The sequence below is a fragment of the Caloenas nicobarica genome, chromosome 6 (assembly GCF_036013445.1).
Source record: "Caloenas nicobarica isolate bCalNic1 chromosome 6, bCalNic1.hap1, whole genome shotgun sequence".
Taxonomy (NCBI): domain Eukaryota; kingdom Metazoa; phylum Chordata; class Aves; order Columbiformes; family Columbidae; genus Caloenas; species Caloenas nicobarica.
In genome coordinates, this window is record NC_088250.1 from 13,926,214 (window position 1) to 13,948,128 (window position 21,915).

Here is a 21,915-nt window from a genome sequence, read left to right on the forward strand (position 1 = left end):
AAGTAAAGTTTTCATATCAACAAGGAAAATATTTTTAAATAAAATACCAGTGCTAGTCACAGCAAAAATTGTAATACTGTGCCATAAGCAGATTGCCCTTCAAACAGTTTCAGGTTCATAGTTCAAGCATCACGTTGTGACAATTACAGGATCTCTCATGGAGCTTCCATATTCCAAAGTCAGAAAACAAGCACAAAAATCAAGGGGCTCCTTTGTCTTCTCAGGCAGTGGCTGTTGTCTGGGTGGCTGAAAATAAAGCACGGTAAATGTAAGTCAGAACCGTGTGCCTGAGACTTGGTCGCTGCGGTGTTATATGGCACTCTGGGGAGAACACAGGCCGTAGCCGGGTTTCTGCTGCTGTATTTAATGATACTCTGCGAATGCTGGATACACTTGCGGTATCATCCTGGGCGTGAGTTATAGCGACAGGAGAGACAGATCAGAGAAGGGCCTGGTTGCGAGACTGGGAAAGACTTACCTAACAGTTTCATTCATATGGTCTGGTTAAACTGGTGTCTGAGGAGGCCAGCGGTGCCTTTGTGATCTGTAGCTGTGGAAATGAAGGGGATTTGGGGTGGAAGAAGGGAGGAAGTGGAGAAAAAGTAGAAAAACAGAATGAGAATAGAAACTGTGGGTCATGGTAGTTGCAACCAGAGGAAAATAGAGCAGTGAGACCACACAGAGGAACCAGGGAAGTGGGAAGAAAAGCAACAAGGGGGGAGCAAGAAGAAGGAAGAGAAAGCAGGACATTCCCTTGTGAGGCTGTTTGACTGTGGTACCTGGCCAGCCAAGACACTTTTTATTTTTAAGCACTTCAGTGATCAGTCAAGCAGAGAGCTGAGTTTCAGCAAGCAACAAACAATGAATATGAGAAAGAAGAAACAACAACAACAACAAAAAAGTGGGGGGGGAGGAAAGAAGAGAAATAGAATATGATAGTAAATGGAATAATGGAATGGCACACACAAAAAAAAGTGAAATAAAGAGCTAAAGGGAAAGAAGAAGATTGATCTGGCACCAGGTGCTCAGCTGGCAGATACTCTGTAGTCCCACACAAGACAAACGATAAGATTCAGTGCAACCACTAGCAGGCAGTAAAAATTAGCGTTTCCTTTCTGCTAGGTGCTGCTTAGAGCTTGATTAGTCAGTAGGAAACGGTAGGCACAGGGATTTTTGTGGATCTTCATCAGAGCCTTTGTGCATATCAGAATGTGCAAATTGATACTCTTTTAATTGTAGCAAAGGCTTCTGGTGGGTAGATGAGGTTAGTACAGATAGCGGCTGGTGGGCAGAGCAGGGAATAGACGTAGATGTATGGGGCAGCAAGGAGGTAGAAGAAACCTGTCGTATAGCTTATGGAGGAGCTAGATAGGAATTAAATGAGTTGAAAATATTCTTTGGCTTCAGCGTACCAGGCCTCCATATGAAGGGATACTAAGCAGTAGTAGTGTTGTTGTATGGATTTGGGTTGACCCCTGAAAGTATGGTTGCATCAAATATGTCAGCTGGTATTTTTAAAGAGCAAGTCCTAAATCTTTAACTTTGGGGTCGAAAAAGAAGTCATTCTTTCGGGAAAAGCGAACTTCCAGCAGGGCCTCCACACACTCAACCGGGGGTCTCTGGGGCTGCTGCTGCCCCTTGGGGGTCCCGAGTTGGACTCCGCAGGGAGATGCGGGGGAGAGTGGGGGGACAGGGTCAGCCTGGCTCTTGGGCTGCCGCCCCTCCCGGGCCCCGCGGTCCTGCCCGGTGGGACAGGACGGGCTCGGCGGCTCCCACCTCCCCGGGCACCGGCCGAGCACATGGCGAGTGAGCGCCTGTGTCTAGAAAGCGCTTCCCTGCTGCCGTCTGGACAAATTGATCCGGCTTTTCTTTTTTTTTTTAATTTTCCGGTCTAACGCGTCCTTGCCGCCCGCACGGCCGTACGTTAAGTGCCGGGTGGGGGACGAGGGAGTCCCGTTCACCTGGCAGGTGTCTGTCGCCTTCGCTACGCCCGGGCACCGGCGGCGAGCGGGCGCGGAGGAGGGAGCGAAGCTGAGCCGCCCCCAGCCCTGCGGCGGGGCTAGGGCAGGGACCGGGGCGATGGCTCCGAGCACCGAGCGGGAAGGGCGCTGGGGGATTCTGCTGCTGTGCCCCCGCCGCCCCGGGAGGGTGGGCGAGTGCCCACCGTCCGTCCTGGCCGCCGCCTCCAAAAACTAAAACCCCGGAAAGGAGAAGGGGAGATGGATGTGCGGCAAAGGGCGCAGCGGGGAGAGGCGGAGAGAGGTTACTGCGGAGCTTCCGCGCTCTCCGAGCGTGGGTTAGGCGTTGAGGGGCAGAGCAGCCCACCGTGCCGCCGTGATGGTGCATTTTTTGCTCCGGCTCCGTCGCGGGGATGGTGCTACAGCCCGACAAGCCCTTGGCCGCTGCCTGCCGAGGCTGAGCAGGATCTCCCTCCCTCTCTTCTTCCTGCTTACCCCCGCTGTGTTCGTTTCTTCCCCTCGGCGACCGTGTGCCCGCTCCAGACCCCACTAGCCGTGAGGGCGTTTTATTTCCCTAACGTCGCATCCGCGCGTGATTAAACACCGGCACCCGGGTGTGCGGCCAGCAACTTCAGCAGTGCCCGGGTTTGAGAGGGGGGAGTGGGGGATCACGTATGTACATGCCAGCGCACCCAGGTGAGCCTCCGGCTCTGTGCTGCCCGGGCTCCGGGGCGCGCACGGAGGACAGCGGCGCAACGCTGCCCGGTCCCCGCCCCGTCGGGGGTGCCCGCAGCCAGCGGCGCAGGGGTCGCCCCGGCCCCGGGGGTGCCGAGCACGGGCGCAGCGCCCTCCAGCCCCCTCGGTCCCCTGTCCGGCCCTGCCCCGGGCGCTGCCGCGGGGCGCAGCAGCATCACCGGCAGCCCCGCCCGCCGGGCCCCGCATCCCGCTCGGCCAATGGGGGCGGTGCGGCGGCGGCACGTGACGCGGCGGGCCGGGACCTGCTGCTGCTTCCCCCGCGCAGAGGGATGCGGGCGGCAGAGCGGGGCAGGCGGCGGCGGCGGCTGCGCGGCGGCGGCCCCTCCGCGCCCTCCCCCCGCTCCTCGCCGCCCGGCCCCTATGGCAGCCGCTCCCCGCCCCGCCGCCGCCCGCACCCCCGCGCCGCCCCGCCGGCTTCCGCCGCTCCTCTCCCCAGCGTCGCACCCGCGTTCAGCCGCCGCTCGCTGACCCACTGCCGCCGCCGCCGGCCGGGGCCACGGGATGCCCAGCGGCCCCGCCGCCCGTCCCTGCCGCCCGGGGGGCACGCCGCCGCCGGAGAGTTGAGTTAGGAAGTCATGGTGCCCTGGGAGCCCTCCCCGCCCCGGCAGTGCGGCGGCGGCTGGACGCTCTGCGACTGCTGCTGCTGGCTGCTGCTGCCCGCCGTGCTGCTCGTCCTCGCCCGCCCCGACAAGCTGGCGGCCTTCCCTACCTCCTTAAGCGACTGCCAGACGCCCACCGGCTGGAACTGCTCCGGTAAGCACCGGAGCACCCCGTGCCCGGCTCCGCCGTGCCCCGTCGGGTGCTCAAAGTTGCTCGGGCGAGCCCCGGAGGACCAACTTCAGAGGGTGATGCCGCGTCCCGCTGAACACACCGGAATAGAGAAGGGAAAAAGTCCCGGGCGTCGGGGCTCGCCGCCGTTCCCGGCGCGGCCGCAGCCCCCGGGCGCCCCGCTGCCCCCCGCTCCGCGGGGCCGGGCGCGGCAGCTGCGCCCTCCGCCGGTGCCCGGCGCCGCGGCTGCGGGCGGTTCCCCCCGGGTAGGGCTCCCCCCGGTAGAGTTCCGCAGCTCCCCGCTTAAACGGGGCAACTCGGCGTGGGGCTGCGGGAGCGGGGATGCGGGGATACGGGAGACGGGCCGCTTGTGCGCATCCTGCGGGCGGCTGTTTCCGTGCGCACCGAATTGAGGGCAAACCGAGGGATGGACGCCGCGACATCGGGAACCCGGTGCCGGTTCCTTAAAGTCGGGCTGACCTTTATAATGAGTTTCCCATGTAGGTCAGCAGCCGGCCCCTCTCCGCTATGTAAATTCTGAAATTAGACTGTAGTAGTATTCTAAGGGATTGAACGTTATTCACAATAACGTGTGCATCGCACATAACACGTTAGATTGGGAGTGGAAATTTCTACTGTAAGCTCTTCATTTTAAACATGTAGTAATACGGTTAAGAGTGCTCAGGTTTTTTTTTTTTTTAAAAATCGGTGGATTTAGATCTTAATGGGTTTGGAGTCTGATATAGCTGTTTTGTTTAATACCTTGCTGCACGCTGTTGGAGTGGGAAGTCAGCTAGCAAAATCTGAAATTCATGCTTGTATTCGTGAACTGAATCTTCACTCAGATCTGTTGGATTTTCCTGGAGAAAATGAAGGCAAAGAGCTATAGGTTCACTCGTCGGCTTGTGAGGAACCTGGCACTTCTCCTGTTAACTTAGAGGTGATCAATCTTCATTGAGATTAGGCAGACCATCACAGAAAACACACAGCCTGTTTGTCTTTATTATTGGGGGCTTTGTTGCATCATGGACTGGAGAAATTCCAATTTGGACGTTTGTCCAACAGATTTGTGATCGGATGGGGATAAGTTGATGATGTTTTCAACCCAGAGCCATGAAATAGCATAATTACTGGGGCACTTTTGAGGAAATAGAGTTTGTGAAATAGAAAAAAAATAGTATGTGTGTGGTTGTAGGGAATAAGGACTAATAGAAAGACAGAGGGAACAACTAGAGAAAAAGTGGAGAACTGAGGACAGGGAAGGACAAAAAAATATCTGGACTGAATCGTTTCATCAACAAGGTTATTGTGCTGCATGCATTCAAATGCAATCGTCTCATATTGTTCGTTTTGCTGAACCAAACCTGACTTTTTTTTTTTTTCTTTACGTTTGAGGTTACGATGACAGAGAAAATGATCTCTTTCTCTGCGACACCAATACCTGTAAATTTGATGGGGAGTGTTTAAGGATTGGAGACAGTGTGACTTGTGTCTGTCAGTTCAAGGTAAGAAGATTGATATTTCATTCTCTAATTCGCTAATGAGAATACAAATCAAGGATCTCCCTTTATAACCCATCACTTGGCAATTTATTTCTCTACATGCAGAGAAGTTAGAGGGAAAACCTGGCAGCATGTATAAAAGCTGGCAGGAGAACCAACTGGTGTCAAGAAGACATAAGTTTCTCTAGGAAAATGCAGATGCTGTGGCTTTAAATGTCTCTTCGGGTCTGCAGTTTCAGGTTGCGCATTTCTGATTTTTTTGTCTCTGCCCTTTTAACAAGGATTGAGAGTCCTTTCTAAGTTCATTTCTGATACAGATCATGGCTTATTGTATTCAGAGTTCTGATCTAGTTAAAGAAATGGATCTGTAATGTGCTTATGCAATATTTTCAGGAAGGGCTGTGTAGTGACAATGCTTCTGCCTCTTTATCTGCCCAGCTGATCAGATTAAGGAGCAATCCCCCTGTTCCAAAATCATGAACTTCCGTTAGGTTTTATATAGTTTTAGAGGAGCTGTTACTGAGTAGTAGGGCTTTTTCTTTCTATTTCTTCTCTCCCTCTTGCAGCTACATCTAAACCTCAGGCATTCTTAAAGTCAGACGATTTCATTATGAAGGATTCCATTTAATATGTTTTAGCCAACTCACAAAACAGCTGTGCTTTACATAATGACCTGAATAAAACCTGAACAAATTATAGGGGTTTTAAGCATGTACCAGCACGTGTTGTATGTACGTTTATGCTCCTGTGGTTTCTTGCATTTTAATGTGGATCTGTGAAGTTGTGGAACTTGTAACGCTGATTTGAGTGTTTACAGTAGAGCAGGCCAAATAGTGCACAGTTCAAGATCATGCACATCTGTAATGATTAATTTATTATTGAGCTTCGGAGAAAAAAACAAGTTATAAATTCCTTCATTTAAAACAAGGAATTTTCTGTAATGAGAACAGGACAGCTGTTTGCTGAAGTGTTTGTGTTTCCCACATTGGGAGAGAATTCATATTGACCATGGTTGTTTGTTGTGGGGTTTTTTTGTTTTGTTTGTTGTTTTTTGTTGTGTTTTTTTAAATTTCTTTTCTAGTTTGCATGCAATCAAATATTCAATGTGAGAACTCTGCTTTAAGCATTTTCCTTGGTGCAGCATGTGCAGTGATTTAAGGGCTGGTCTGCTTTCCCTTTCTAAGAAAAATCTGTAATGCAGTGAAATAGCTGTGATTTATCCGATTGCCTGGGGCAGATGTTGTGCCATGATCATGGGGAACTTAGAGCAGCCACAGAGACCATTTGGGTCTTGTCTTTGGTCCCAGGTGGGTGTTGCCTTTTGGCATAAAGCAGTGGACTCATAGCCTAGAAGAAGCAAATCCAGATGCTGGGGAGGAAGGCACTGGGAGCACTGTTTTCCCAAGGCAGGATGCTGGTCCCTGCTGATTTGGGGTAGATGAAACTCTCTGGGTTGTGTTGTCTCCTCTTTGAGAGATGAATGCTATGTATGTGCTGAGTTGAGCAGTTCTTTAGGGTGCCGTTGAAACAGCTTTAAGGAAATCAGATAATTGGTATATGAATATGTAAACGAGATCAAAAGAACGAGTTGGGCCTGATCACTAGTAAATGGGTCGAAATCAGCAGCATTCTTTGGTTTCAGTGGCCTTTGGATCAGGCCCCATAAACACCTGGGAGGTCTTTGTCTTGCTTCGAGCCTTCCGCAGAGCTGCAGGGCTGGCTGTGACCTCGGGAGGCAAGTTACCTGTGGCCGATCCTGGGAAGGGTGGTGCAGTGCCGGGGGCTGCTGGAGTCAAACGCGTCCCCTTTGATACAGGTAGAGCTGAGGGGATGTCAGCTTCTCTTGTAGCATCAGTGGACAATGTGATAAGCCAAAAAGATATGCCACCCAAATAGAAAATTAATTTCTAGTGTGGCATCTGAGGCTGGCTAAGTAAGGCAGAGCTGGCCAGGTAATTTATGTCATGAGTAAGGGGATTCTCCATCAGAATTCAGGTTCCCCATTTCAGTGACAGCTCTCTGGGGTGATAGTGAGCAAATCAATAGCAGACTCCTCATCACTATAATTACTTTTTATGTTTTCTCTAGAATTTGCCAGGGGCTTTAACTGCAGCTTGAGAGAACAGACAAGGACGGAAAGCTAATTTTGGTTCTGCACTGTTAAAAAGTCCTGGGCTGGCCAGCCTGTGTCTTGAGGGGCTGGGAGAGGCAGAAGTGGGGAGCAGGGCTGCTGCAACCTTGGCTGCATCACAGATGCATCCTGTCTGTCCAGGTGGAGTTAATAAAATTAAGTTACTGTTATTTGAAAGGCTTAACATGATCACAATGATCATCAAAACCTGAGTTAGGCTTCCATTGCTGGAGAGCAGACACATGTGCTAAGGAAGGAATTCATACTGGCTGGCTCTCTCTTAAATTTGATGAACATAGCCAAAAATATCCCATCAGCGCTGCAGGTCTTTTCACTTCAGCCACCAAGACTGGGGACATTCACTGGTTTTAATGTGAGGAAAGAGTCCTGTTTTCTGGCATGTTGAATCCTTCATGTGCTTCAGTGTTTGCGGAGCTGGAATGTCACCTGGCCAGCTTGCAACTTTATATTTCTGGAACATTTGTGCTACTTAGTTCATGACATAGGTGTCATTTTGTGAGTGTTTAATCCATGAGAGTGGATGGAGGTAAAATTTTTAACAGTGTCATCAGGGGAAGGAGTTACACAAACTATCATTTTCTTTAGAAAACAAACCTTATGCTTTCAGTGCTCAGCACTGACCCCAACATTTGCAAAACTGGTTTGTCCCTGGCTGTGACAGTGAGCACTTGTGGCTGCTGGTGCTGAGGAATTGGATACGTGTGTAAGAGAGAAGTGAACAGTATGGTACTGTGCTGCTGGGTTTAGTGGGAGTTTTGTCATGGATTTCCCAGAGTGCTTGAACAGTCCGCGCTTGAGGGATGGAGAGTCGTTCTCGCATCCAGGGCTTGGTCTGCGGAGCCCTAAACCGATGCCAAAAATGTGTCACTAGACTGAGGAAACTGGCAGTCAATGTCTAATGTTCTCCAGTACCAGCAAGAACTATTTTATAACGGTGAAGAGCTGAGAATACTGGATTCAGCGTGGTCAAGCACAAGAGTCCAGCTCTACTGGGTTAGGAGTAACCTGAGGGCTAACACCACAACCTTCTCATCGGAGGTCTTCTCTTTACTGGGTAACTTCCATTATGGTTTCCTGATGGCTTTCAGAGCCATCCCAGCTCAAAGCCAGGGCATGATCAGTCTGGAAGATCTCACTACTTTTTTGTTCCTTGTGGCTCAGCAGCAGCTCCTGTGTTCCTGCCTTTTCCATCCAAATACCGGTTGTCCAAAGGTGGTGCTGGGAAGAATGGGCAGCAGATGAAGAAATACATCTTTGACCAGCACAGTTTGAGAAAGAAAAGACCAGATCACCTGTGCTCATCGTGCCCTCTGACCAAAGCCATGTTTGAGTGTGGCTGGAGCCACAGGAGCGATGGGGAAGCTTCTGCCACGAGAGCTAATCTTCCTTGGAGCCCTGGTGTCTTTCAAACGTGTTTGAAAATTGCCAAGCTTTGGAAGAAGTTTCAGCCTAGCTCATAGCAGCTCTGTCACTCGTTTCTGTGGCTCAGGATGTCACCCTTGATGCTGGATGCTGTTCACGGAGTGCTGTCTGGCCTTTCAGATTTGCAGCTGAGTCAGTGTAAAAGATCGTCTCTTGCTCTGGGCAAAACCAACAGAGAGTTTGCCACTCTGTTGGGAACAGGATCCGGCATCGTTTCTACATGTAAAAGAGCCTGTTGAGATACTTTGGGCCGAATTCTGCACAAATTGCTCTGGCAACAGGTCCTGGGGTGGCAAGCATGTCTAAAGCAAGCATGATTTGATCCTTCATGCTCTAGGAAATTCACATGATTGTGTTCATTGTCCTGGTTAAGTATTCCAGATCAGCCTCCAGCAATTGCTGTTGAGCTTCTGGACGAAGTTGGCATTTTCTGCTTGAAACACTGCTCAGATTTGGAACATAATGGTGAAAATAGCAGAGAAACACTTTTAAATCGACTGTTTAGAATCTCTGCATGGAGGAGCCCTTCACTGGGAGGGGAAAGAGAGGATTTCTGCTGTTGTGGCTGCTGGTTTTCTTTCTTGTTCCAAGGGAAGAGAGCACTGGGGGTGGGCAGCAGCTTGGGAAGATTTAAGAAAATACAATGCACAAGGAAAATGTCATTTGATTTGGCCCAATCAAAATGTCACTCTGACCAACTATGAATAATTTTTTGGCAGCTGCTCTGTGTGGAGGCCTGCAATTAACGCAATCTATGCAATTGTTTGTGTTAATCACTTCTGTAGTCATTCACTTTGAAGCACATTTGATGTTTATATTCCTGGAATTTCAGTTCTGTGTTGTACATTGTGCCTGATGAACACACCTCAGACACTTTGTGGCTTAATACAACTAAATACGAAGGACAATTTCTTTTTAATTTTTACTTGGATTTAAGAAGAGGTGAGCATTTGTAAATAATAATTGTGATCATTCCATTTGTTATAATTAAACAATGAGGCATACCAGGAGTACGGTAATCATGAGATAATCATATCCCTGGTATAATTACCATGTACAGGGTACATCCAAGTATTTCTAAGCCTCAGAGTGTGATTATCTTATGATAACTGCACCCGGTAGGTTGCCCAATTTTCCATATAAAATGGAATTATTTTTATTGAAATGAACAAGAGAGGGCAAAGATGTCTTTTTTGATGTAGAGGGAACAAAGCAGGTAGTTTGCAGAGCCGAGCAGGAGTTTGGGGTGAAGGAGGGGTACGTGGTGTGGGTAACTTCTGCGCTTTTAGGTGTCAGGGAGAGCTCGGACCTTTGCAGAGCATCCCGGGAACAGAACTGTCTCTGCAGAAAGAGAGCTGGATTTTGATCATAGGTCTCTCAGAAATAATTTTCCTCTGTCCGGTCAGTTCTGATAATAGCAAAAGTACTTAAATAGAGAGTTATATGCACACAGGCAGACACTTGTGTGTATGCAAGTGGCTGTCTCTGTAGCAGGGGGGTGTGTGTGAAGGAGGAGGGGAAAAACGAGCCTGTTCCTTGGGATTTGTCTGTAGCCACCCAATGGAAACACGTGAACTGCTGTTGCAGATGTGAGGAGCCCTTTACCTTGCCCATGTTTCTGCCCTGGGAATGCCCCCCCACCTCTCTGGGGCACTTGTTGAACCCTTTGCCCACTCAGATTATCTTCTTCCTAACCTGTTTAAGTCTGGTTTATGCTCCTCGGCCTTTTGTCTTTACAAAAATCCTCTCTGGTAGCTGTAAAGATGAGGAGGAGGGTCAGTGTCTCCCTCACCCATGGTTTTAATGCTCGTGGGGGGTACCCGAAAGGTTGCTGTGCCACCCCACGTGTGACTGACACTGCTGCTCTCTGTCCCTTCCCCTCAGTGTAACAACGACTATGTGCCCGTCTGCGGCTCCAACGGGGACACCTACCAGAATGAATGCTACTTGAAACAGGCTGCCTGCAAGCAGCAGAGCGAAATTCTCCTGGTGTCTGAAGGATCGTGCGCCACCGGTACGTATGAATGCACCCCAGGCTGCCTGCATACCTTGCCGTGCCCCTGGATAAAATAACCTGTGGATGGCAAAAGCCATTTAAATCCCTGCTTTGAATTCATTATGGGTTAATTCTTTGCGGTTTTAGGCATGAGAAGATGCTGTCATCTTTCCTTTTTAAGTAACTAATTTAGTGTAGGCTTACAGTCTATGATACGTTATACCCTTGACTCTGTTTTGAAGAGCTCAGTGCAGAAGTTTTCTGGTTTTTTTTAATATGTATCTTGTGCTCCTGATCATCCTGTGCACTGTGTACACTTCTGAGCTGTTATGAGAAGTAACTGGAAGTAGATTAAACAAGCAGATGTCTGATAAATGGGCATCTGGATTACCACAAACCTCTCCGTAATCTGGAGAGATAGAACTGGAGCGTTATTGCCTGCAATCCAGTTTCTTAGGTTTTTCCTTTTGCGTGTAGGACCAGGTTCCCAGCTGGTGTGATTCAACAGACCACTGATTGTAATGAGCCCTGCCAGTTTATACCAGCTGAAGATTTGGCCCAGAACACACTTAATGAACAAGTCTGTGCAACAGGTGTTGGTTTTGTTTTGTTTTTCTGGACTTGTTGGAAGAATTAATTAAAGAGCATATATGTAAATTGATGGACATTTGGGACACCTTTACTTAACTCTGGGCATCATGAGCTATTTGTATCTCTGCTTTTATGACACACCTAGAAAGGTGAACGAGTAAAATCAGCAAAACCGAGTTGCTTATGTGCAGGAGTTCTTCACATTCTTCTTTTGTGCTCAGTATCTGTTAGAGGTGGGCAGTGAAGTTAACTTGAAAAGAGCAGGAGGAGTAAGTCTTTGTTCTTGAGAGAGTTCTTTAAACTTAAAGCAGACCTTCTTCTTGGGTGAGGATGGAGGAGTCAATAAAAAGTGCATTAGACAAACTTTTTGCAGTGCCGTAATTTTATGTTACATACACCTGAGAGAAGATAAATTTCTTCCTTGGAAATGTTGTTTTTCTCTGAAGCTGTTACCTGACAATTTTCAAGAGGAAAAAAACATATGCTGCAATTTTTTGTGTATAAATTGGTATTAAATGGAGCTCAGGCTGACAAAGCCTTTTGTGGTGTAGGATTTGCTCAACTTACTAAATTCTCTCAGCACAGCAACTGGTCTTTTTTGGCTTAAACTTTTTGATTAAAGGGATCATTTTAGTGCATTGCTACATCTTTCCTTGAACTTGCTTGCTAACTGGCAATGGTCATGCTGGAAGCATTCTCTATGACACACATTGTGGGTTCCAGAAACAGAGAAGAAAAAAAAAAGAGGGGTTTCCTGAAGTCTTGATCAATTTGGCTTCTTTTTCCCCACGGGATGGGGCAGAGTGAGGGTGTTATGAGGTCTGGCAGCAATCAGTCTCCTGGCCATGACCATTCAGATTCACCAGACCTTGCTGTCAGTAAATTAGATCTAACAGTTCATAGGATAATTGGATCCCAAAGCAGCCTTTCCAAACTGTTTCTATTAATCTTGATGCTGATCAGTGAATAACCCCTCCACTAAGGCGGAGGATGGGATGACAGCCTCCTTCCCTGCAAAATAAACTCTGCTTGTGGATTGGTTTTGGTAACCCTACATGTGTGTGCACTTCTGTGCTTTGCTTTGCTTGGAAAGTTTTGTAATGAAACACGAGGCTTGGCAATTTTGTGATATTGCACTTTCTAAATTTGTGGCTCTCATCATTCCAGCCAACAAAACATTGAGCAGAGGAAAAACAAAGATAAAGCACTCAATTTTGAAACTCAGCAACAGCCTTGAGAAAAATGGCATTTTGGTATTTTATCTGAAGATTCTGTATAATAATAATTTCAACAGTTTATTCCATCTAGTTATGATCTGATGAAATTTCACTGTTTTGTAAAGAAAGTGGCATGAATTTCCAATTGGTCTGGCCTCAAACAAATGGGTTTTAACAGTTCTCTTTGGCGGCGAGGGTTAGCAGTGGCCAAGTGAAGTAACTTTGCACAACTATTGGGAGCAAAGCTTTATCTGTCTCGGTACAACAAAATGAGGCAGAGACTCGTGAGGACGTTACAGCACTCCAGGGCTTACGTTATTTTAGTCTGATACAGAGACTTTAAAGAAAAAGAGGTGGGATGTGAGAAAGATGCCTTGAGTGAACTACGTTCAGATTAGATCTCTATAATTTATCCGGGAATGTCATCAAACGTAAGGTACACTCTAATATATTTAACGGAGCAGCCTTGCTTTGCATGCTTACAGGACATACCGGAGCACATGAATATAAATTTCCTTCTGTTCTTTTCTCAGATGCCGGCTCAGGATCTGGGGACGGAGGTAAGAGCCATCTTTTAATATCTATCTGCTTATGTGTACACATATTGTCTTTCATCATTTCAGATTGTAAGTGGATATGCTCTCTGGTTTAGTTGTTACACTACATATTGTCTTTCGTTTAGCTTTTTGTCTGACAAAAATGACATTTTGCATTTTAGTCAAACTGGAACCTAATAATGACATGCTGTTTTCTAGGGAAATTTAGAAAGCTCTGCTATTTCTACTAGAACTTGGAATTATTCATAGGTTGTGCTAGGAGCTCTATCTCCATCTACTGTTACAGTTGCACTCATTTGTTTTATGTTTAGGGTAGTATTTCTTTTGTTTTTAAAACATAAGCCAAACCCTTGGCTCCTCCTTAGTGGAGGATTGAAGGAGGACGGAAGCCAAATATTTTGTGGTAATGGAGAGCATTCTTTCAAAGATATGAAGAAACATCCCAGGGAAAGAACAATGTGTTTTTATAAGAACAGCAGCAGCAAAAATGAACGCGAAAATAGTCCCAACCCTTTGCAGCATCCAGGGGATACCGGAAAATGTAGGCAGACTTGCATTTAAGTTTTGGGTTTTGGCTTTTTTTTGTTTGGTTGGTTTGGTTTGGTTTTGGAGTGGTTTTTTGTTATTTCTTAGGTGCAGTCATTTGTGGGTCTGCTCATTTAACACTGGTCCTAGGGTTTGTGACCGATCTGTCTTGGAAGTTTAATGTTGGATCTGGGTGACTCTTGGGTTCTACTTGTATGGTGGGGCTGGCGGGTCAGGCTTCCCTGGAGGCTGGGCTGGTTCCCAAAAAAACCTCACAACCTAAAATATTGCTATTCATTTTCAAAAGTTTTGTCCAACTATTCCTATTTAATGTGCTTTTTAAATTGTGTTTTTAAACAGTTTCACAAAGGAAATTCCTTATTCAGTGCTTAACGTAAATCTGCAATTTAATTTATATTTATGATAGGGTTTTCATGCATGTGGTCAGTAAATCGGTTTTCAGATGAAGTTGCGCAAAATTCGTCATGCATGTACCGAAGAAAACTGATAAGATTTCTAGTTTGTTTTGTAACTGGGAAGGTATGGAAACAAACTTGGCCACTTTCTGAAAGTAATGAATTCCATACTTTTAAATTCTTGTGCTTTTTGAGTATGATTTCCAAACAGTTTCATTTTAAAAGCTAAGGTCGACAAAAGACGAGTAGAACAGGACCTTGGGGACTGACTGGGCAGATAGTGAGGAAGCAGATTTGTGAAGGAGACAGAACCAAGTCGGTGTGTGTCTTTAAAGGTCTACAAAGCTGCCGTGTATTATTCAAGATTTAGTAGGCAGCTATGGCTGTTCTTAAAGTACAAAAGTATATTTATGTGCCCTAAGAAGCTAAATCCAGCTGAGTGAATGTTGTCACTACATCACTCTTTACTAGACACGGTCTGGTTGTAAAAGCTGCAATAAATTTTGGGTGTCATTACAGCGAGTCTTGTAAAAAACACTTCAACAGTCATGAGTGGGATATTTTTCTTTGAGAAGCCTGAGGTCTTAGGCAATCTTGTGTGTTTCTGTTTTTATGAAAATCTTCCTTTCTTGCGCTTCTTCAGGCAGTCTTGGTTATCAAACTGCTAACCAACGCAGCATCATTTTTTGCAAAACTACAGCCATAGGGGCCCTCCCAGCTGGCCATACCTGTGCCTAAATCAGCAGAACGGGGCTGTGCTGACTGCTGTAGGTGTCAGAGGTGCTGGGTACGTCTGCAGCAAGGTACCTGAGATATCTCAGATGCAGGGAGCCCTTAAAAAAGAGTATTGTGGCCAGCAGGACCAGTGCAGTGACCATCCCCCTCTACTGGGCACTGGCAAGGCCCCACCTTGAATCCCGGGTTCAGTTTTGGGCCGCTCACAACACGAAAGACCTTGAGGTGCTGGAGAGAGTTCAGAGAAAGGAATGGGGCTGGTGAAGGGTCTGAAGCACAAGGGACGTGGGGGATTCAGCCTGGAGGAGGCTCAGGGGAGACCTTCTCACTCTCTGCAACTGCCTGGAAGGAGGTTGGAGCATGGAGGAGGTTTGCCTGTTCTCCCAGGTAACAAGTGATAGGATGAGAGGAAACATCCTCAAATTGTACCAAGGAAGGTTCAGATTGGATATTGGGAAAAATATCTTTCTGGAAAGGGTTGTCAGGCATTGGAACAGGCTGCCCAGGGCAGTGGTGGAGTCACCATCCCTGGAGGGGTTTAAAAGACACATAGGTGAGGTTCTTAGGGACATGGGTTAGTGATGGACTTGGCAGTGCTGAGCTAACAAGTGCTGACTTGATGATCTTAAAGGTCTTTATGATTCTGTTACACAAGCTAGCACAACACTTCGGCATTGCTCTTTGCTCTGTGTTGCTTCTACATGTTGTGTTTTTTGGAGCTGGCAGAGTTTCTAGCAGGGTTCAGGTTTGTGCGACTGTCGCAGTCTGGTTTTGGGAGGTCCCTTGCAGCCAAGGAGAGCCTGACTGGGAAATGAATTCAAACTGTGACTTAGTAGAGGACATTGTGTTTTTCTGTTATCTTGGAACACAGCAAGTTCCTTGCTTTGAGGTGGTTTACCCCATGACTGATGGCAGTTCAGCTCTCGGTGCTGTGTTTCCCTCCACGGAGCTCTTGTCAAGTGAAATTATAACTGGGTGATACTTCAGAAACTGCTGGAAAGGGGTTGGTGTAATGGTCAGACCTACACAAACACACCGCGTGGTGACACAAACCTCCTTTTCTCAGGAAACTGGACAGAGCAGGAGCAGAATAGCCAGAGGTCGTGTTTTTCCTGCCACGTTTCCCTTCCACGCGTTCCTACCTGGGTTTGCAGAGAAGTCTTCTCCATTTATTATTTAGGATTTGGGATTTTCTGCTTTCATGTCAGGGATGCTGGGATCAGAGGAGTCCTAGCTTCTTAGCAATTTAATGATCTTGAGGGTTTTCCAGAGGTGATTTAATCCTTCTTTATGCAGCAGTAGCATACAAAAGTCCTCTTATTTGTAAAGTGATGGGGGAATCTTAATCTCATTTGATTACTGAGCCTTCAGCATGCACTTTTGGGGATATCCAGTAAATGGGTAAGAACAGTAGGTGTTCAAGTTTCTTACTGGAGCAGACATTTTTCCCTGTAAATGAAGACTAAAAATGCAGAATCAAGAGCCGTTTCTATGTTTTGATTGCAGAAGCTGCGAGTATGGTGTGGAATTATTTAAAAACCCATATCCCAGAAAGATACTAATCAATGGCAGAAAGAATGAATGTGAAAGAGTTTATACAGAGAGTAATTTAAAGAGATTCCATTCATTTTCATCTATGCCATTCTCTAGACAACTGGGTTTTTTTAGAACCCAGTGATTCATGTTTTGGTCTCGAGCAGCTTCATAATGAATTCTCACTCGCTTCCTAGCTTCCTTCAAACAGCGACAACTCAAGATGCAGTATTTCATTATAGCTCTTAATGTGCTCAGAACATCTCTCTTTGATTTCTTTTTTACATTTAACACTTCTTTCCCCCTCCCTGCGCTGTCTGTGTTCTGAGCTCTGTGGATTGGCTTGCATTCACAGTCTGATGGATTTACGGTGGGTGTCTGTCGCGCAAGGTGTTTCTGTGATACGGCGGCGTATAAGCACCTACATTGAATTAGTTTCAGAGCCTCATTCAATTTACCTTCAAGTCCTACTGACTTCAGTGGGAATTGTATGGGGCCCCTGGGTACGCAGATCTTATCCTAGTTTGATTTTCATGTTAATTCTTTATGATCTAGACTAAAGCAGAATGAAAAAGCAAGTCATAATTCATCAATATCACCATCATCATTTATTTTACAGTAGCATCTAGAGAGACTAATTATAACATTAGGGCTCCAGCGTGGTACACCCTGATACTGTGAAGCACTTCTTCACAGTGAGGGAGAGAATAAAATCTGTGAAGCAGGGTCTGGATATCCAAGTTGGGCAAAGGCTGGAAGTTGCATCAGAATTCAGTGGCTGAATTGGGAATAACAAATGCCATTTCAGAGCCAAAACAGTGCTGTGTCTTTTGAACCATGCTGTTTGTCAACAGACTCATATGTAATCCAGAAAGCGTCTGCATTTATACTGTTCTTAAAGTTATTCCTAATTTGCCATGGTACACATACCTGAAAATCAGCAGCCTTACAAGCTGTCTTTTTTTCCCCCATCTCTGTTTGTGTGTGTATTTTAAGGATGAGAATGGCTTGTTTGTTTGTTCTTTTAGTTTATCCCTTCAGTCTTATCCAGAAAAATTGAAGTCTTGCAGCTCTTTGTAGATGCCAACACGTAGATTTAATGATAGATTTGGAATTCTGCTCTGCCTTTCCTCTTGGCTTAGAGACGTGTGAGTAAACACATACATATTATAAATCAGTATGGAGCAGCAGTCATCCTGAGACGCTAACCCAGAGAAAACAGGGAGGAAAAAATTAACACTTTGTAGCCTATATTATTTTTTTAAGGCAAACCGTAATGCAGCACGTGTATTTTTTTTCCTCTTTAATCAACAGGCAAACGGCCACTTTGACCCAATTGCATTTGTACTTGTCTCCATAGCAGTTTTGTATGACTAACTTGAATTCAGCAACTCTACTGCTTTTCCACCGATTTACCTTTCTGCTTTATTATGAGGTTGATTGATGGGCAGGGCTATGCAGAACACAATGAATATTGCTGTAAACACTGTCCTAGCAATAACACTTGAGCCAAAATACACCATAAAACCTGGAGTGTGTATTGGTTTGAATGAAACAATGTAAAAAATGCAATGTTGATAAGCACACATTCTCAATATATGGGAAAATTCTGGGAGAGTTCTGGTTTAACCTCTGAAAGAAAGGGAATTCATATTTTGAGCTACAGATCCTGTCCTTTCTTTGCCTGGATGTAATGGATGATACAGGCTTCTCTCATGTGAATTTAGAGTATCTGCTGACCCCATGCACTATCATCAACTGCAATAAGGCACCAGGAAAGCCACTTCTACTCTAATTTCATTTGGGAGGTATAATTTAAAGCAGCATCCGAAGGTACAGGATCAACTATAAGCAACGTGCACTGACTGGGTAAACACCTCTGGAGGGAATGTTTAAATCTTCAGTGGTTGACCTGACTGTGTATGGTCAAATATACGTCTCCTTTGTTAAACAGGTTTTTACCTTGTTGACCTCAGCATGGCACTGAGCCCAAACCAATAAGCTCTCTGAAAGGCTGAGTTTATTAGCCCAAGCTCTTCACCGTCCTAACATGATTACATGACTTCTAGTTCAGGGCTGGTGCACATCTGACCTATTTAAGAGTTAGGTCGGGGAGAGGCAGTTTACGTCTCTTTGTGGCCTTTAAAAATTAGGAAAGGATGAAGTTGCTATGTTTTTGTTGACTAGATGAGAAGCACTTGGGCATTGGCACGTGCTGAACTTTTAGGCCCCCACCACAGGCATTTTGTGCAGGGCAGGAAGCGTTAGGCCTTTTGAAAATCCAAGGAAGGAATGGGAACAATGGGAATACCAGCTTTTGGAATCCTCCTAGGCTCTCATTTGAGCTAAGTACTGAGCTAATCAACCCTGCCTGCCTGAGATGTTCCAGCAAAGCCCCACAGCTCCTGTGGACCTGAAGCTCTCTAGGGTTATAGATAAAGTACCAGCCTGGGAGATTCATAGAATCATTTAGGTTGGAAGAGACCCTCAGGATCATCAAGTCCAACCATAACCTAACTCCCAACATTAAATCATGTTCCTAAGAACCTCCTCTAAATGCCTTTTCAACTCCTCCAGGGATGGTGACTCCACCACTGCCCTGGGCAGCCTGTTCCAAAATTCTGGTTTTGGATTTAGTTGCCTGGGTTCTGTCTGTATTTTGCTTACTCCTTCTGCTGCTTCTGAAATCAAAATGCAAAAATCACGTGAAAAGTGATGTGTTTTATCCCTGCACTTGCTTTGTCATTAATGGGCCAAAGTCCTTCCTGTGTTCTTGGTGTGAATGCATAGCTCCTCTCAAGCAGGCTCTCAACTCTGAGAATACCACGGGAAAGAGTTAACCCATAGCGAACGATTTATGACCCATTTTCAGCCATTTATGCAAAACCCAAGAAAATGAACAGAAGATGCCATAAGGATCCACAGGGTTTTGTAGGTGAGAAGTAGGAATGACATCCATTCATACCCTCTTTCCTAAATTATCCAGTCTTTCATGGTTTTTAGCACTTCTTTTAAGTAGTTCAGAGCTACACAAGGAGACGGTGAATGGAAGATGTTCACCTATATCAAAAAATGCTGAGGATGCTCTGGTTTTGCTTAAAAGTCAAAATTGCCTGTCCCCATCAAAGCGGAGCAAAAAAATCCAAAATATGCTTTCTAATCATATGCAATCTGTAAATCCACAAAAAATTAAGTCATCAAAATCCTATGATACTCTAGTGAACAGATTAAAAAGGGGGCATCCGATCATAAATACTCATTTATCGGCCTGTTATTGTAAACACAGCAAGAGAGAGATGTAGTGGACTAGATTTGTGTGCTGCTTCTCTGTTATCCTGGATTAATTTTCCCTGTGACAACTGTGGAGTCACTGGAGATTAGCTGTGATGACAGCGAGAGGTGAATCTAGCCCAACGTTCCGTTTTCCAATGCAGGGGCTTCTTCCACAGGGAAGAAAATTGCTACTCGAGCTTTCACGTGGCTCCATCACGCTTACTTCAGGCTAGACATGAGGAAGGAATTTTTGACCCTGAAGCTGGTGAGACCCTGGCCCAGGTTGCCGAGAGAGGTGGTGGATGCCCCGTCCCAGGAGACATCCCAGGCCAGGCTGGACGGGGCTCTGAGCAACCTGAGCTGGGTGAAGATGGCCCTGCTCATGGCGGGGGTGGCACTGGAGGAGCTTTGGAGGTCCCTTCAACCCAAACTGTTCTATAATTCTACTACAAACACCTTAATTCCTGGGGTGAGAACACGTGTTCAAGCACATGCTTGATTCTTATCACACGCTTAAATGCTATGGACTCGAAGTATTTCTTCTGAATGTCTTGCACAAGTGGAGCCTGAGGCAGCCTTGGAATGACCAGAACTACTTCAGCTCCTTGTGCATCTCTTGGTTATATATTCTGTGGTCTAGTGATTGAAGCATCTGATTCACTATGCACTTGCTTTGAACTGTTTTTGGCGTGACATAGGATTTTATTAGATGCTCTCATGAGATCTTAATAAGAACAAATAGGATGAAAACTGCCAAGTCTTTCTTAAGGTTCGTGTACTCACTTTTCTTTAACTCTTACACTTCAGACCTCAGCTGCATCTGGCAAATTTAATATATTCTGCACTGGATGTTTAAATTCTCTTTTGTCTGAGAGGCTTTCTTCCCTTTCAGGGATTGAGAAATAAAACCAGATTTTTTTTGCCTGCTCTCTTTGAAGTCAGTGGGAGTTTATCTTCAGGAAGGGCATGACTGATTCCCAGCCACTTAGCAAACTGAACATTGCCACCTACTTTATGTAAATGCACATACAGGACAAGTTTAATGAGTGTGGTGCAAGCCCAAGAACAATTCATAATCAACTCCAGAGAAGTTAAAATTTTATGGTACAGTATCACTGGTTCTTAAGATGTTGCCACAAGTCTTTCAGCTTGAGTTTTTTGAATAGCGTTATAGAAGGTGCTTAGTTTTCCATTTAAAACAAACGCATAAAATGTGTTTTAGTACTCATTGCTCAAGAGAATACTTGAATAGAAGCCCAAACTGCTGATCAATAGGGAGAACTCCAAACTGTATTTTGAAAATATGATTCGAGGAAGAAGAGGTCAAAACTCTTCCATGATATTTCACATGATATTTTTTAATACTTTGCACTTCTTGATCTCATTTGTTCTAGCTGCATGGGAGTTAGATCGTGACAGTGCCTATTTAAACCCATTAAAAAAGCAGCTACTGAAGCAGGACTCTTTTTACCTCAGCAGCCCCCAATATCTTGCTAGCAGAAGGTTAAAGAGAACTAGTTAAGGGACTTTAAGGTTGTTTTTTTATAAGTTCGAGAACATGGGAAAGTTCTAAAGGTCTGAGAGGATGTAGGTGTGTGGGTATTAAAAAGGGTAGAGGAAAAAAAATCCAGATATTTGTAGGCCTGTCAATCTGACGTTGATTGAGGTAAAGCAGGACATGCAGACCTGGACCCGCTTAATAGAGAAATAAATGAGAACTTAATGCTGAGCAATATGGGCCGATGTAATAGATTTTGTCAACTAATTGAAATGTTATTTACGAAGCTACATGTTTGCTTGATAAAGACAACAATATTGATATAGCGTACGTGGATGTCAGTTAAGTATTTGGCATACCACTACATGACACTATGATTAAGGAACAAGAATCATGCAGAATTAACGTGGTACACAATTAGTGGAATAAAAACTGCCTTTCACAGTGTCATTAAAAGTGGATTTGTCATTGTTACATGGACAGCATGGGGATCAGCCTCATGCTTTTTGTTTGTTTAGTTTTTTTACCGGTGACCTAGGTGGGCACATACTTTCCTCATAGATCAAGTTCTCAGCAGATATAACTGGGGAAGTAAGAAAGGAACAGTTCACTGAAACAACACAATCTGATTTATCCAGTACAGCAGTGCAAGAGCAGGCCTTCTGATGGGGCCAAACATCAAACCACAACCAGATGAGCGAGGTCAGGAAACCCTCCCTGGAAACAGTGATGCTACAAAGAAAGCTGTAGCCTTGATAGAGTCATAGAATAGTTTGGGTTGGAAAGGACCTTCAAAACTCACCTAATCTGACCCCCGCCATGAGCAGGGCCATCTTCACCCAGATCAGGTTGCTCAGAGCCCCGTCCAGCCTGGCCTGTGATGTCTCCAGGGATGGGGCATCCACCACCTCTCTGGGCAACCTGGACGAGGGTCTTACCACCCTTGGTGTCAAAAATTTCTTCCTAATGTCTCATCTGAATTTCCCTTTAGTTTAAAACCATCACTCCTTGTCCTG

At 45.7% G+C, this 21,915-nt stretch overlaps 1 protein-coding gene across 1 annotated transcript in view; it reads left to right on the forward strand.

Annotated features, from left to right (window-relative positions):
- The first annotated feature begins 3,217 nt into the window (after nucleotides 1-3,217).
- Nucleotides 3,218-21,915, forward strand: part of TMEFF2 (transmembrane protein with EGF like and two follistatin like domains 2) — a 128,539-nt gene continuing 109,841 nt past the window's right edge. The window contains exons 1-4 of the mRNA XM_065637884.1: nucleotides 3,218-3,467; nucleotides 4,878-4,987; nucleotides 10,443-10,572; nucleotides 12,896-12,922. Coding sequence (XP_065493956.1) covers nucleotides 3,290-3,467; nucleotides 4,878-4,987; nucleotides 10,443-10,572; nucleotides 12,896-12,922 — 445 coding nt within the window. The 5' untranslated portion in view covers nucleotides 3,218-3,289. The remainder of the gene's footprint in view (nucleotides 3,468-4,877; nucleotides 4,988-10,442; nucleotides 10,573-12,895; nucleotides 12,923-21,915) is intronic.